The sequence below is a fragment of the Lontra canadensis genome, unplaced genomic scaffold (assembly GCF_010015895.1).
Source record: "Lontra canadensis isolate GAN:19392208 unplaced genomic scaffold, GSC_riverotter_1.0 scaffold16, whole genome shotgun sequence".
Taxonomy (NCBI): domain Eukaryota; kingdom Metazoa; phylum Chordata; class Mammalia; order Carnivora; family Mustelidae; genus Lontra; species Lontra canadensis.
Window position 1 is genome coordinate 22,988,145 of NW_022631010.1, and position 13,972 is coordinate 23,002,116.

At 39.0% G+C, this 13,972-nt stretch overlaps 1 protein-coding gene across 3 annotated transcripts in view; it reads left to right on the forward strand.

Annotated features, from left to right (window-relative positions):
* Positions 1 to 13,972, forward strand: part of KIZ (kizuna centrosomal protein) — a 127,510-nt gene that overhangs the window by 10,501 nt on the left and 103,037 nt on the right. For 2 of the 3 annotated variants that reach the window (XM_032859308.1, XM_032859310.1), the window contains exons 3-4: positions 1,995 to 2,157; positions 11,647 to 11,739. In XM_032859308.1, coding sequence (XP_032715199.1) covers positions 1,995 to 2,157; positions 11,647 to 11,739 — 256 coding nt within the window. The remainder of the gene's footprint in view (positions 1 to 1,994; positions 2,158 to 11,646; positions 11,740 to 13,972) is intronic. The other variant, XM_032859309.1, reaches the window with a different exon arrangement.

A 13,972-nucleotide genomic window follows, 5' to 3' on the forward strand; every position in this document is an offset into this window, starting at 1 on the left:
GGGCCTGCAGAGTATCTAGCATGACAGCTTACCAGACCCTCTGTTATCTGCCCCTGGGTAATCTTCATCATCACCCTCTCTTGCCAGCCTCCACTAACATGTTACACAGAATCTTCGGTGTCTGAAGCATGACAGGAGTTTTGTAGTATCGAGTAAGCAAGTGGGCTTTGTTGCTTGGTGCTTCCATTCAATCTGAGGCCTACCAGCTTGTAGTCATGTGACATTAGGACAGGTCCTTCAACACCTTGTACATCCATTTCTTCATCTGTCACACAGGAGTAATAATAGTTATGAGAACTTAACAGAGCTTTAAAGCAGTGTCTGACCCAGTGTAAGAGGCAGTAATTTATTATTTGTTACTTTGGGCCAATTTTACTGTTGTTCTTCTTAATTATTGCCTTTGCGCTTTCCAACATGCTATTTCCCCTGCTTTGAGTGTTTCCCCTCATCTTCTCACCCTGGCTTTCCCCAATTTTGGGTTAACTCATCCATCCTTTATCATGTCTAAGCTAAAAATTGATTTCCACTGGGAAGGCCTTCCTGACCCCTTCAGCTTGGTCGGGTTGTCCAGTCTGTAAGAGTGCCTGGTAGTTTCCCTCTTAGCATTCATAACACTGTATTGGACTCTCTAATTTCTTGTTTTCCCTGTTGACTGGCTGAGTGGCTTTCCTAGTCACAGCACTGAATACATGAATGACTACATGGCTAGGCAGGTGACTTCTGTGGTCAGCATTGAAGGGTAATGTGGGGGCAGGAATGAAACTAGACTTTGGGTGAAGAAGGCATGGTTACTGTTGTACCCTCTCCAGCTGAACACTGGCCACCATCAGCAGCTTCACCAAGTGCCTGCCTGTGAAGGACAAAGCTTTAGGTTCCACCTGCGTTACTGTCGCTTATGTCACAGGTGGCAGACATGGGCAGCAGTAAAACCAATCTTAAGGTTTTTGTTCAAAGAAAAAATGGGGACAGCCAACCAAAGTCAAAGCACAGAATTATTAGCGCAATAAAGAATTTCTTGAAAATTTTTGACCTAAGCTGAGAGGTTTAAGGTCTGTTACTGATTAATTTTTAACATCTCTAGCATCTTTGCAAATCTGTTTTTGAGGGTGAATGTTTTTGTGATTTTCAACTTAGTTTTCCTTTATAGAAGAATGTTGAAAAATTGTGAGCACTGAGTCATATATAGAATTATCAAGTCACTATATTGTACACCTGAAACTAATATAACACTGTAAGTTAACTATATGGGATTAAAATAAAAAAAGAATGTTGAATTATTGTATTGAACTAACAATAGAAATGCTTCATACCACGTACTCTTATCATGTAAAACTTGTGAAGAAGAAAGAACTAGAGCGAGCAATGTTGGTTCTGTGGGAAGAGTAGTGTGCCCTTTGTTCTACACTTTGGATGAGAGTCTCTAAAGGTTTTTTTTTTCACAATTTGAGTTAGATTACAGCCCATATATTATCATAAAATATTTTTAAAATATAATATATTGTGACAGTTCCTAATTAAAATTTTTAATATTATTTAAATGAGAGCCTTTGGGGTATTTTTAAATTTTGGATTAATGTTTATGGATTGTGGTTTATAGTTTTATTCTATTTCCATCTAAGCAGGTAGTTTTGAAATGGTCTGTCATAAGGAGAATGCTAATGGGCTTTTCATCCGACCATGGCCACATAGACGCCGCTCTTGAAATCACATTTAATTTTGAGAAAGAAATCCATATAAATCTTGATTGTGTGAATGTTATAATGTAGTCTTGTATACATTTCTCAGGAGAGTTATGCCTGGATGTGATACTCAGTGATGTTGCATTAATTTCTTCTCTCTAAAAATGGATGTACATTCTGCGCTTAGCTTTCCGTGTTTGGGTAAAATATCTCCAAATACATTGTCTCATTAACAATTTTGTTAAAGAAAATTCTCCTCCTTTGATTTGCCAGAGTCTAACTGCATTGTTTAAAAATTTGCCTTTATTTTTCTAGAGTTAAGCTAAAGTATGTTAAACTAAAGAAATACCTGAAGGAAATATGTGAATCAGAAAAGAAGGCTCATACTCGAAACCGAGAATATTTAAAGCAGTTTGAGCATGTCCAAGCTCATGTTGGACACTTCACCACAAATACAGAGAAGCTTCAAGAACTGAAGGTAACATCATGTTTTGTGCTATATTTCTTTCTCTCTCTCTCTCTCTCTCTCTCTCTCTCTTTTGCTAAAATTAGAAGGAAGTAATAGCAGTAAATGTCAGATCAGTGGTGGTCACTAATGTTCAGATGTTCATCTGTAAGATTAACTGCACATTTTCTCTGTGGATTACTGTGTGGCCAGATTTTGATTGGGGAACTTGAAATTGCATTTTCTCAGATTTCTGTTTTAGTTGAGGAATTAATGGAATATCTGTACTTTGTACACTACACTAATAATTACCTTGTGCAGGCACAGGCACTAGCCACTACCTGGCACAGACCTGGCACATGGTATTTGTTGGCCTCATGATTGAATTTGAGTAGCATTAGAGATTCCTCTAGAGACTACCTCCTTTTAATTTTTTTTATATTTTTTTTCTTTTTTCTTTTTTCCTTGATCAACTTTTAAATAAATTTTATTTGAATTCTAGTTAGTGAATGTGCAGTGCAATATTGATTACAGGAGTAGAATTCAGTGATTCATCACTTATATACAACATCCAATGCTCATCACAGCAGGTACCCTCCTTAGTACCCATCATCCATCCAGCCATTCCCCCACCCACCTCCTTCCATCAACCCTCAGTTTGTTCTCTGTTGTTAAGAGTCTCTTATGGGAATAGTGGGAACGAATTAAAAATAAAAGTTGTATCTATGAAAAAAAAAAGAGTCTCTTATGGTTTGTTTCCCTCTCTCTTCCCCCCCCGTCCCCATATGCTCATCTGTTTTGTTTGTTAAATTTCACATGTGAGTGAAATCATAAGGAATTTTTCTTTCTCTGACTTATTTTGCTTCGTAATACATTCTAGCTCCACCTATGTCGTTAGAGATGGCAAGATTTCATTCTTTTTGGGGACTATCTCCTTCTTTAAAGGCTTCTTTTTCTGGGGCCTGGTCAGGCAGTGTGTTGGGAAGAGCCTGAGGGTAGAACTGGCCCCGTGGATTTCACCTTTATGCTCCTCCCTCTATGACCCAGAGCGACTCTTGTCTGTGGCCTTCTCTCATTCTGGGGCCCCATTCCCCTAAAGTACTGGGCAAACTTTGGCTCCACAAATTATGCCAAGTGTGGAGGGCCTGGCCTTTTTTCTCACCATTTGTGCTGGCCAAGGGCTGTTGCTCAAGTTAACCCAGTTGAATACTAGTACTTCCCTTTCTTTTTTTCCCTCTAGGAGTTTCCCCTACTGAGCCTTCATTTCAAGTACGCAGAAAAATGAAAAGTATTATTATAACGAACATTCACGCAGTGTTCTGAATGTTTGTGTCCTCCTGAAATTCGTATCTTGAAATCCTAACACCCAAATGTGATGGTGTTTGTAGCTGGGGCCTTTGAGAGGTGCTCCTGTCATGAGGGTAGAGGTCCCATGGATGACATAGGATGCCTTCTGAAAGAAGCTCCAGAGAGCTCCCTAGCTCCTACTGTGTGAGGATGCAGTGAGAGGGTGGTGGCCCTGAATGAGGAAGAGGACCCTCACCAGAATGCAACCACATTGGTGCCTTGAATCTTAAACTTACTAGCCTCCAGCAAAACTGTGAGCAATACATTTCTGATGTTTATAAGTCACCTAGTCAGTGGTGTTTTGTTTGGCTGCCTGAATGGACTAGGAAATCTCACATGCTGTCTACCCAGATGCAATTTTAGTTGTAAATATTTTACCATATTCATTGTGTGTGTGTGTGTGTGTGTATGTATACATATTTTCCTGAGCCATTGAAAGTATGCTGTGGACACCATGACATTTCTCTCTTAAATACTTGAGTGTGGATCTCCTAAGAACAAGGAAAGTCTCCTACATAATCATACTACCTTTATCACACCTAAGAAAATTAATAATACCATTTAATATCACCTGATATTTAAATTTCTCCAAAATTCTCTTTATTTTTCCAGACCAGGAGCCAAGTAGGGTTTGCACATTACATTTGGTTATTCTGTCTTTTTTGGTCTGTAAGTCTAATTTAGTCTCCTACTGCTTGCTCTTTTTTTCCCCCCGTGACACTGGCTTTTTAAAGAAGATAGTCTAATTGCCTGTAGAATGATTTGAATTTGACTAGTTTTTCCTTTGAGGTATCATTTAACTGAGAATTTGGATTGGACCAGCACTGCCCAGTAGAACTTTCTGTAGTGGGGCATCTGGGGGGCTCAGTGGGTTAACGCCTCTGCCTTCGGCTCAGGTCATGATCTCAGGGTCCTGGGATCGAGCCCCGTATCGGGCTCTCTGCTCAGCAGGGAGCCTACTTCCTCCTCTCTCTCTGCCTGCCTCTCTGCCTACATGTGATCTCTGTCTGTCAAATAAATAAATAAAAAATCTTCAGAAAAAAAAAAACTTTCTGTAGTGATAAAAATGTTCTCTATCTGTGCTGTTGCTGTCTAATATAGTAGCCACTAGCCACACATGGTTACTGAACATTTAAAATGTGGCTTGTGACACTGAGGATGAGGTTTTGTTAACTTTGTTAATTTTAATTAGTTAAATTTAAGTAGTCATAGCTGAGGTTACATACTTCCTATTGCAGCCCATCAGGAGGCTGATGAGTTGTGATATCAGGTGGTCTGACCCAAGTGAGGTTGAGTTTGATGCATTGGTTAAGATGGCAATCTCTAAATCTCTCTATTATATAGTACCTTTTTTCCCTTTGCAACTGAACAGATAATCTATGAAGTGATAGTTTGACATCTTGGAAATGTCTTGTTCCTCAACAGCCTTTTATCTAGTGGTTTTAGGATCCATCCGCAAGGCCTGAATCAGTTATGGTGGAGGTTGTGAAATGGTGACTTTCTAATTCAATCTTCTACTTTATTAGCTGGAATTCTTCTATAGAGAAAAGCTTTTTTTTGCCTTTTTTCTCTTTTTAAGTATCAACATGGACTTTTAAATTTTTATTTTGTCAGTGTACTATCAGTCACTATAATTAGTGCTTTTGTTGTTCATATTTTCCCAAATTTTGCCTGGGAGAGTCTCTTCAAATTGGCTTCTGTGTCCTTTTGACCTGATCCCATTAATTCTGAGCTTTCTTTGCTTTGGGGCACAAGGTTTACCAGGTTTACCAGATATGTCCCTGCCTCAGACATAGAATTAGCTTCTTTTCCAAGGAGCTTCGGTTCCTTTTAGTGGGGAATGGTATTTAGAAACCAAGATCTGGAGGTTAGATATGCTCAAGCAATAGCAAGTGTTAGCTGCAGCAGCACGCCAGGTTTTCTTCTCGTACTAGTCAAATAGAGTACTTAACATTCAAAAAGCAGTTGTTAGTATCAACTATGTAAATCTCTTTGCTGTTCAGAGATTCCATAGAGAGGATAAAAGTAGTGGACAAAGTGGGGAATTTTTGCCTTCCCAATAGAAAAAATGAAATAATAGAAATTTGCCTTTTATTTTCACATTGATGCTTTACTTCGTTGTTGATTTCATAATATAGCCAAATGTGAGAGGGAGGAATTTGAAAGGGAGAATGATCCTTTGTTAATATTTTCATATCAAGAGCAGTTGAATCTTGGGTAAGAAATGCTTTTTGCAAACAATCTTTGACAGCATAGAAGAGCAGACCATGTAGCTACAATTGGGAAAGATGTGAGTTCCATGGAGAATTGTACATTGGGAGTCACCCTGAGTCCAAAGCTGACTGTCTGAACTGTGCCCATGAAGCCAGGTAGTGATATTTGAAACTCAGCCAATGACACCACTTAACCTCAGCAAACTGTATAGTAGTATGCAGAGTTTCAGAGAAGGAAATGTTTGTCCTTGCTGTCTTCCCCCTTCCTTTCTGCCTCTTCCTTTTATCCTGGTGTCCCGTGGTAGTCTTAGGAAGGCCAGAACGACTTGTCTCCTCTTAAACCCTTCCCGCTCAGGTATCAGATCTTTACTTCCTCTGCTGGCTCACCACGTGTAAGTCTTAGGAGAAAGGTATTCTGATGGAGGGTATTGCCCAAGCACCCCAAAATGCCAGAGATATTTTCCCTTGAGTAGAATAAAGTTAATGCAAATGAATTAATAATTGGTAGAGTTCCAGAAAGTGAAACAAAATGAAGCACTGTGTAAGAAGTGGTCATTTGGCCCAAATTGTATTAAGTGCCTTTCTCCCTCTTTGTAGGACTCTGTCCACTTTATTATATAATGTTAAAATCTTTTAAAATGGGATAAAGGCTAAAAAAATACCCTTTCAACTGATTTTATGAATTACACTTTTTTATTTGGGGCCTGTGATCATTTTCAGGGCTTTTAAAGACTCTTGATCTGTCATGTAGATTTGAAAATACAGTGTTGTGGCAGTTTTGCTACTTGTCAGATAAAGAGGCTGACTAAACTTTGTTCAAGCATGTAAATATTAGTAGTAGTGTGAGGATTATGTCCTCTCATTCTTTCTGCCCGTCCTTGAGCCTCCGCTCCCTGCATTAGTGCTTTTGTAGAAGAGCCCCAGTTGGTCCTTAGAGCAGTTTTCCTTGGGTGCCCTTTGCCCTTATCTCAAGTTGGATTCTCCTGAAGTAGACCCTGAGACAAGTATTCAAATGTAAGTGGTTTATCTGGGGAGGGAGGATCAGTAGGGAGGATCAGTAGGCAGGTAGGCAGATGAGACAGGGAAGGACAGGTGGCTGGAACAGGGTGTATCACTAAGCCAACTACTATAGTTGGTATCTGGAACTTAACCCCACAGGGAAACCCTGGCGAGTGGTTCAGAGCATTTGGAATATGCACACATGGCTGCTGAGTATCACTGATTAAGGACTGATGGGGAAGAGAAGCAGTGAGAGGAAATTAACTGTGAGCTCCTTGGGCACAGAAACAGAGATGTTGGGACTTAGGCACACCGAAAAGTGTCCCACGGGCATGTGTGGAGCTTGGCCAGCTCTGTTTCAGCCTGCCCTATTCAAGTGCTAGGCATGAGGCTGGCATGTCAGGGCATTCAAGGGGGAGTCCTCGGTTGAGGAGAGTCATCATCTGGTTCCGTTTCTCATCTGCCTGAAAGCCTTGAGTGCTTGCTCAGCCTTTTACGACAAAGCCCAGATGCTGCTCTCTGCCTGCATACCATCCTGCAGCTCAATCTTATGACCCTTAAGACATGAGCACATGCACGCGTGTGCACACACACGTTTCTTCTTGCTGTCCCTCTCACACAAATACACAGACATGTGCCCACTTTCTCTTCCCCATGAACCCCGCTCCACCTCCTTCCTCTATCCCCATCTCTGCCTCCTATCTCTGCTCGCTCCCCTCCCCACATGCAGCTCTGCCCACTCCTGTCCCTCCATAACCCCCATGCAATCCCTCACCCCCATGTCTTCCCACCATTCCTCTCCATCTTTATCTCCCACACGTGTGCTTTCTCTCTCTCTTACACACATGTACTCACTCACACATACCCACTGAATTTTAAACATACTGAGCACTGTGTTTCCTTGAAAGCACTGCATTATCTTCTATCTTCTTCAAGTAGAAGGCCTCTTCCCCTCTGTCCTGTCTTATGTCTGTGCAATAATTATCTCTGTAAGCACTTCCTTTGTGGGATTGTTTACATGTTTTCCCACCTCACTGTGGGCTCCTCATCTTATTTTTATTTCAGTGCTGTCAGTATCTGACCTAGAATGTGGCACATAATAAGCACTCAGCGTTGAGGAGCACCTCCCTAGACTTGAAGCACTCAGTGAGCATTGAGACTCCCCCACCTTGACTGAAAATTGATTCTTCTGTATTTTTCATCTTTCTCTCTTATGGACCATGAACAACTAAGGGAGAGCTAATATGGTATTGGTTCTGTCCTGTGTTATACCTTCCCAGGAGCATTTCTGTTTAATAGTAGAAGCACTCTAAAGACATAATATCACCATTTAAAGATGTGATTCTTGTTAAAAAATCAGTTGTTAGGTGACATGTGCATACTGAGGATAAAGTTTGAAGAGAACAAATCTTTGCACTCTCATTTGATTCCTACTGAGCATTGTAACAACCACTGTCGACAGGGCATGGCCTTCAGGCTCCTGGAAAACAGCCTGTAGTTTATCCTGTCTTTTATCAACCAGCGTGTCTTACTTGTTAATACACATTGGTTGCATATAAGTAAGTGTTCCTCCGTACCTTTTTGTAAGAACTCCGCATTTAAGAGGAAGCCCATATACTGGGGGGGAAAAAAAAACAAAAAACAAAAACAGAAGAGAAAACAAAAGATTGTGATTCGTAGTCCTGAGGGTCAAATCAGACAAGTTTGTGTAACTCTCTGTATCCATTTTTTTTTTTTTTTTTCAACTCTAACATGAGGAGCCTGGGCCAGTAGATTTTAAATGTCTGCTCAGTTCTGTAACCAAGAATATTTACATAATCCCAAAGACCACTGAAAAAAGGAAGCCTGTTTAAATAAAAAGTAGTGGTGGCACTTTCAGGGAAGTGCTAATGTGATGAGGATAAACTGAAGTAATTGGGGATACAGAAGAAAAGAAGGAAAGAATGGAAAATGAGACCTGTCATGAGCATGGATACATATCCTAGAGACCTGAAAGACCCGCCAGGACCTGCATCTCCTCTTCCCACCACCCCAGACCATCACCAACAGATTTCATCAGTTGAGCTGAGATGAAATGTATTACACACAGTAAGGAAGTGAATAAAAAAGTCCTCTTAAATGGAGGTGGGCAGCATCCAGCCCAGTGCTGTGAAACAAGATGGTAACGGACAGAACAAGTTACCTGACACATTGATCCGTGCTCTTGGTTTTATTAAAACAGATTTCTGTAGGGGAACTGGGGGAAGAGGGGACTGTCCTTAGAGAGGCTGTGGATTGGCAGATGCTACCAGGACATGAGAACTTTGGCCCCCAAAGCAGCAAATCTGACAGTGAAGAATCTAGGCCACACAAAGGAGGAAACAGGAACCTGATGCAGCACCAGACAGAAAAGATGCAATAGAAGCCTTGATGTATTTTGGAAATATAATGGGACCTGATCAGAGAAGAAATAGGGACTAAAACATGAAAGACTGATGGTTGGAAAACTAGGACACATGTTATACTGTCTCATCAGACACTGTCAGCTGTGGAAGCTTTGGAAAGATTCATCTATACAGATTTCCAAACTTCAAAAACTTTTAAACATAGTACAGCCCTTTTTTAATATGCAGATCGATTAGGAGGTGGGGCTTGAGAACCCTTGCTCTCCAGTGTTCAAAAGGTAGATTTGATGGATAGTAACAAAATGTCCTATATAAATAAAAGGCAAAGAAAGGGAGCATTTGTAGGTGCAAGTCTGTGGTCCTAGGGGATGTAGAGTTATAGTTTGTATCAGTTGTCTATTTATCATAAAACTTTTGATCTCAAGTACATTGTTCATTTTTTATTTGCCTCACTAATTTAGAAAAGTACCTATAATTCTGTAAATTTTTTGGAATGCCTGAGAACAGTGTAAATTGGACTTAGTGAAGAGATTTGCCTTGTTGTTCTTTATAAAGCCCGAATGCAGTTATCAGTTTTTGCTGCAGCCAAATGAATTAAATAAAACTCACATGTTTCTATGAGAAAGTATTCTGCCTTTGGAAGTTATGGCTCTGAAATGATCCCATAACAAGGAAATCACGTACAATGCCTGTTGCATGTTTATAACTGATCTCAAAGAACCTAAGAAAATATTTGTAGCCACAGGAATGAAGAATTTTTGTTTACCTCTAATTAGTTAATAAAGCTTGATGTTTATTTTGTTTATTTTGTAATCCCCCCCATCCCTTTTTAAAGATACTTTCCCTTAGATTCTGTAAAGTATGCCTGTTGAAAGCTCTTGGGGTTAAAAAATAAATATCTCTGAGTCCAAAAGAGTAGATATAGAACAGAGAGACATAAATTGTATTATCTTAATTGCCTTATTTCTTTATCCTTTCTTGGTTTATCGTATGTATGGCCTTATAAAACTTTTATTTAATTAGGAATCTCTTCAGATTATTACTGTCATCTATCATGTGAATATCATTCTGAGAGAGAAAAAAATTCCCTGCTTAACTGTTATTAGAAATGGACCAGCGTACAATACCCTTTAAGATATTTTGAAGGAAACAAATCACTTTTCATCACTGTTTCTATGTCAAAACAAAGCTGAGGCCAATTTCATGTTCACACTGAGAACTAAGGAAACAGTTTTCTAATTTGATTATCTCACAGGTGTATTTTCTTTTTCTCTCATAGTTGTATTTCTAATTGCAGTGCATCACGGCCTAATTTAGAAAATGTTCTGATACTTATCTGTGATGGACCACCATCAGTGAATTTCTTAAGGCCTTAATTACTAACATGCTGAATCAAAGCCTTGCTTTTAAGAAAAAGTCATTTTATGATGGAATCACTTTCATCAATTATAATGTGATAATGAAGAGACATCTTTATGTAGTTATTAGTGCCAGAGCAAACTTCATTCCTATGGTGCTGATCATTGATGTCTACTGTATATTTTTATCCATAGAAAATAGAATTCATTTCAAGTTGATGATCTAGCAAATAATATACTCTGTTGCTGTGACTATTAGGACCATGATGCTAATGTAGATATCATACAGATAAGAAGTCAGTAGGATTTCCTCCTCTCCCTCATATCAGGGAGATCATATGATAGTTGTTTTTCTCCGATTGACTTATTTCGCTAAGCATGATGCAACTTGGGGGGTTAAGGGGATAGGAGAAGAGTAAATGAAACAAGATGGGATTGGGAGGGAGACAAACCATAAGTGACTCTTAATCTCACAAAACAAACTGAGGGTTGCTGGGGTGGGTTTATGGACATTGGGAGGTTATGTGCTATGGTGAGTGCTGTGAAGTGTGTAAACCTGGCGATTCACAGACCTGTACCCCTGGGGATAAAAATATATGTTTATAAAAAATAAAATTAAAAAAAAAGTCAGTAGGATTGATTTCTTTCCCTATAGGACAAAAGTTTTCAGAGTAAACACTGTCTAATGCTTTCATAATAAAGTAACTGGATTTTTCCTGAGAGCTTAAAGTGCCAAGGTTTTATTCCCTGCGTTGATGAAAGACAGTGAGAATACGTCAAATCTTATTTAAGAACATACTGCATGGGGCGCCTGTGTGGCTCAGTGGGTTAAAGCCTCTGCCTTTGGCTCAGGTCATGATCCCAGGGTCCTGGGATCGAGGGTCCTGGGATCGAGCCCCGCGTCGGGCTCTCTGCTCAGCAGGGAGCCTGCTTCCCTTCCTCTCTCTGCCTGCCTCTCTGCCTACCTGTGATCTCTGTCTGTCAAATAAATAAATAAAATCTTTAAAAAAAAAAAAAAGAACATACTGCATTTTATAGAACTCAACTTTTGACATTTTATTTGTGAAATCATCTATTTTCTAAGATAAGTTGAATTTCTTGGCGACATTAGCTTTTACTTTCTACTTCAATGTTCTTTTTATGCTCTAAAGACAGAAAACTATAGGTGGATGCTGGTTGTCATAAGAGCCACCACAAAACCAAAACTTTGTTTATGTTTAGAATGAATATGAGGCTCAAATGAAGAAGGTGCAGCTACTGTCAAAAGAGAGCCCAGGAACAAGAGGAGAACCGAAAGATGAAGACAGAAGAAAGGTAATAAGTTAAAATAATAAACCTCTGTTGACAGAGGATTTCTGCAGAATTTCTCTTTTACAGTAGTGTTTAAAATAAAATCATCTTATTACAAAGATCTTTTTGATTAACCCTTAAGTATTATTTAAAGACTTTTCCTTATAGAGTATTGCCTTAATGTCTAATTCAATTAAATGTGCTGAAAGGCTGCTTTAAAAGAGACAGATTCCCAAGAAAACCTTAGAGTTGTTAGCAGATGAAATTATGTTTGTCTTAAGAATGCTTTTTAGCCGCTTTTTTTTTCTTAGTTCCAGAAATATTTTAAGTAAAAGTAAACAAAATGCTGCCTTTTGCTTCCCTTCTTTGTATATATAATTTTGTACATTTTAACCTTTTCACAGAGGAAGTGGAAAGAAAAGATTGCATATCTAAGCAACAGACAAAAAAGACTGGCAAGGAATACTTAAATAAATTCTGCTATGTATCTGCCGTAATGCAGGCTTCTAATCCTGCACCCTATCTCCATATAAATGATTCTGTTCAAGACCATAGATGTTTTCTTCACTAAAAGCAGTAAAGCTCTTTTAGATGAAATGTCTAAAAACATCTTGTAATAACTTGGAGCATGCTGGCAAGAGTAGTCACTTGTGACTATGTGTGAAACCCCCTCAGCCGGTCGATATTGTAATAAGCAAAAATGGTAGCATCACTCCATTATTCAGAGAAGCCAACAGCGTGCTTGTTCCTTAGGCTGCAGCATTCATTAAGAAAAGCTTACTGGGCTGAAAGCTGGAAACAGATGATAACGGGATATGATTTTCATATTTAATGCTTTCCTTGGAAGAGTATGTGTGCTACAGATTGATAGAAGAACCAACTGCTACTTTACTAAAAGACTTTCAGGTTTGCCCTATAGCTACCGATGGAATCATTCAGCCAAGAAATTAACTTTTTCTCCTTTTACCTGCTTTATATATCTGCTAAGCAGGCTGCCTGGCTGCCAGTAAATGTTATTATGCAGTTAACTGTTTGGTATTTAAGACTCTTATCAGAAAAGAAACAGAGGCCACACTATTTTGTTTTTATAGTAGGAGGAAGGTTTTAGTTTTCCTTTTTTCCATGCATTAGCAGGCATTAATCTTGAGTTTATAGGAAGTTTTAGTTTTCCTTCCCAAAGATTAAAAAGTTAAAAAACCTAGAATTTAGAGCATTCTTTAAACCGTAAGATACAAAACACCAAATCCCAGCAACCTTGACCTATATAAAAAGGCCTTTAATGATAAATGTTTTCTGTGCCATTAGATGTGCACCAAATGTGGTATGATGTGATAGACTTCTAAATCATTCAGGCAGTTTTTCTGTTTGACATTGGGTCATGAAATAATTGATGTGTTTTTAATCTATAAACTGGTTTGTTCTTTCTAGGCCATTCCTGATAAACGCATTCTTAGTACAGCAGTGTCAATGGTACTTAAGTAAAATGGGAGACTTTTTTTTTTCTATTTGCACTACTGATTCCTTACCTTACATATAGTTATGTAGTCTCCTTTTAAGTTATATTTAAAATTAGGACAAGAAACATGCACCTGACAACCCCTTAAAGATGTTACATATAATAATTAGAAGAGAAGTAGTTCCCTTTATACTGAAAAGTGTCATCTCCTTAAAAGCTTTGATTGTTGACTGTACGTAAGAATCAATTAGATAACATTTTGAGAAATTTATATCTTGCCTTTTTCAATTTACTATTGATGTTCCATCAATTAAAAGGTAAATACATTTCAGTAAAATGATGTGTTAATCCTTCTTTTATACTAATTCCAGAACAGTTCCTTATCATATGAGCTACTTCCCACCCCCCACCCAGTGGAAATCCACACATCTCTTCTTTAGATGGTCAAATGAATTCGTCTCTGTTCCCAGAGTTGTCAGTCTTTGGGGATGGGCTGGAAGCACACAGTATATTGTCACTGGTTAAAGTCATAAACAGGTTTTGAGCAAGAGATTTGTGTGAGGAGCCACAGTAGATCCCCCTATGAATTCCACAGTGTTTCCCTTCAAGGAGATGTCCTTTCTACGGTGCAGGGTAGTATGTGATAAAGGCCAGTGACATGAGGTAGGCAATGTGCTTCATGAAGAAATAAAGGTATGCTTCCACTGACATGAGTAGCCCAAGGCTTGGTGGAGGAGGTGGTGATTGGACGGATGGGAAGGATGTCAGTCAGTGGGAATATGGTAGACATTCTAAGGTTCG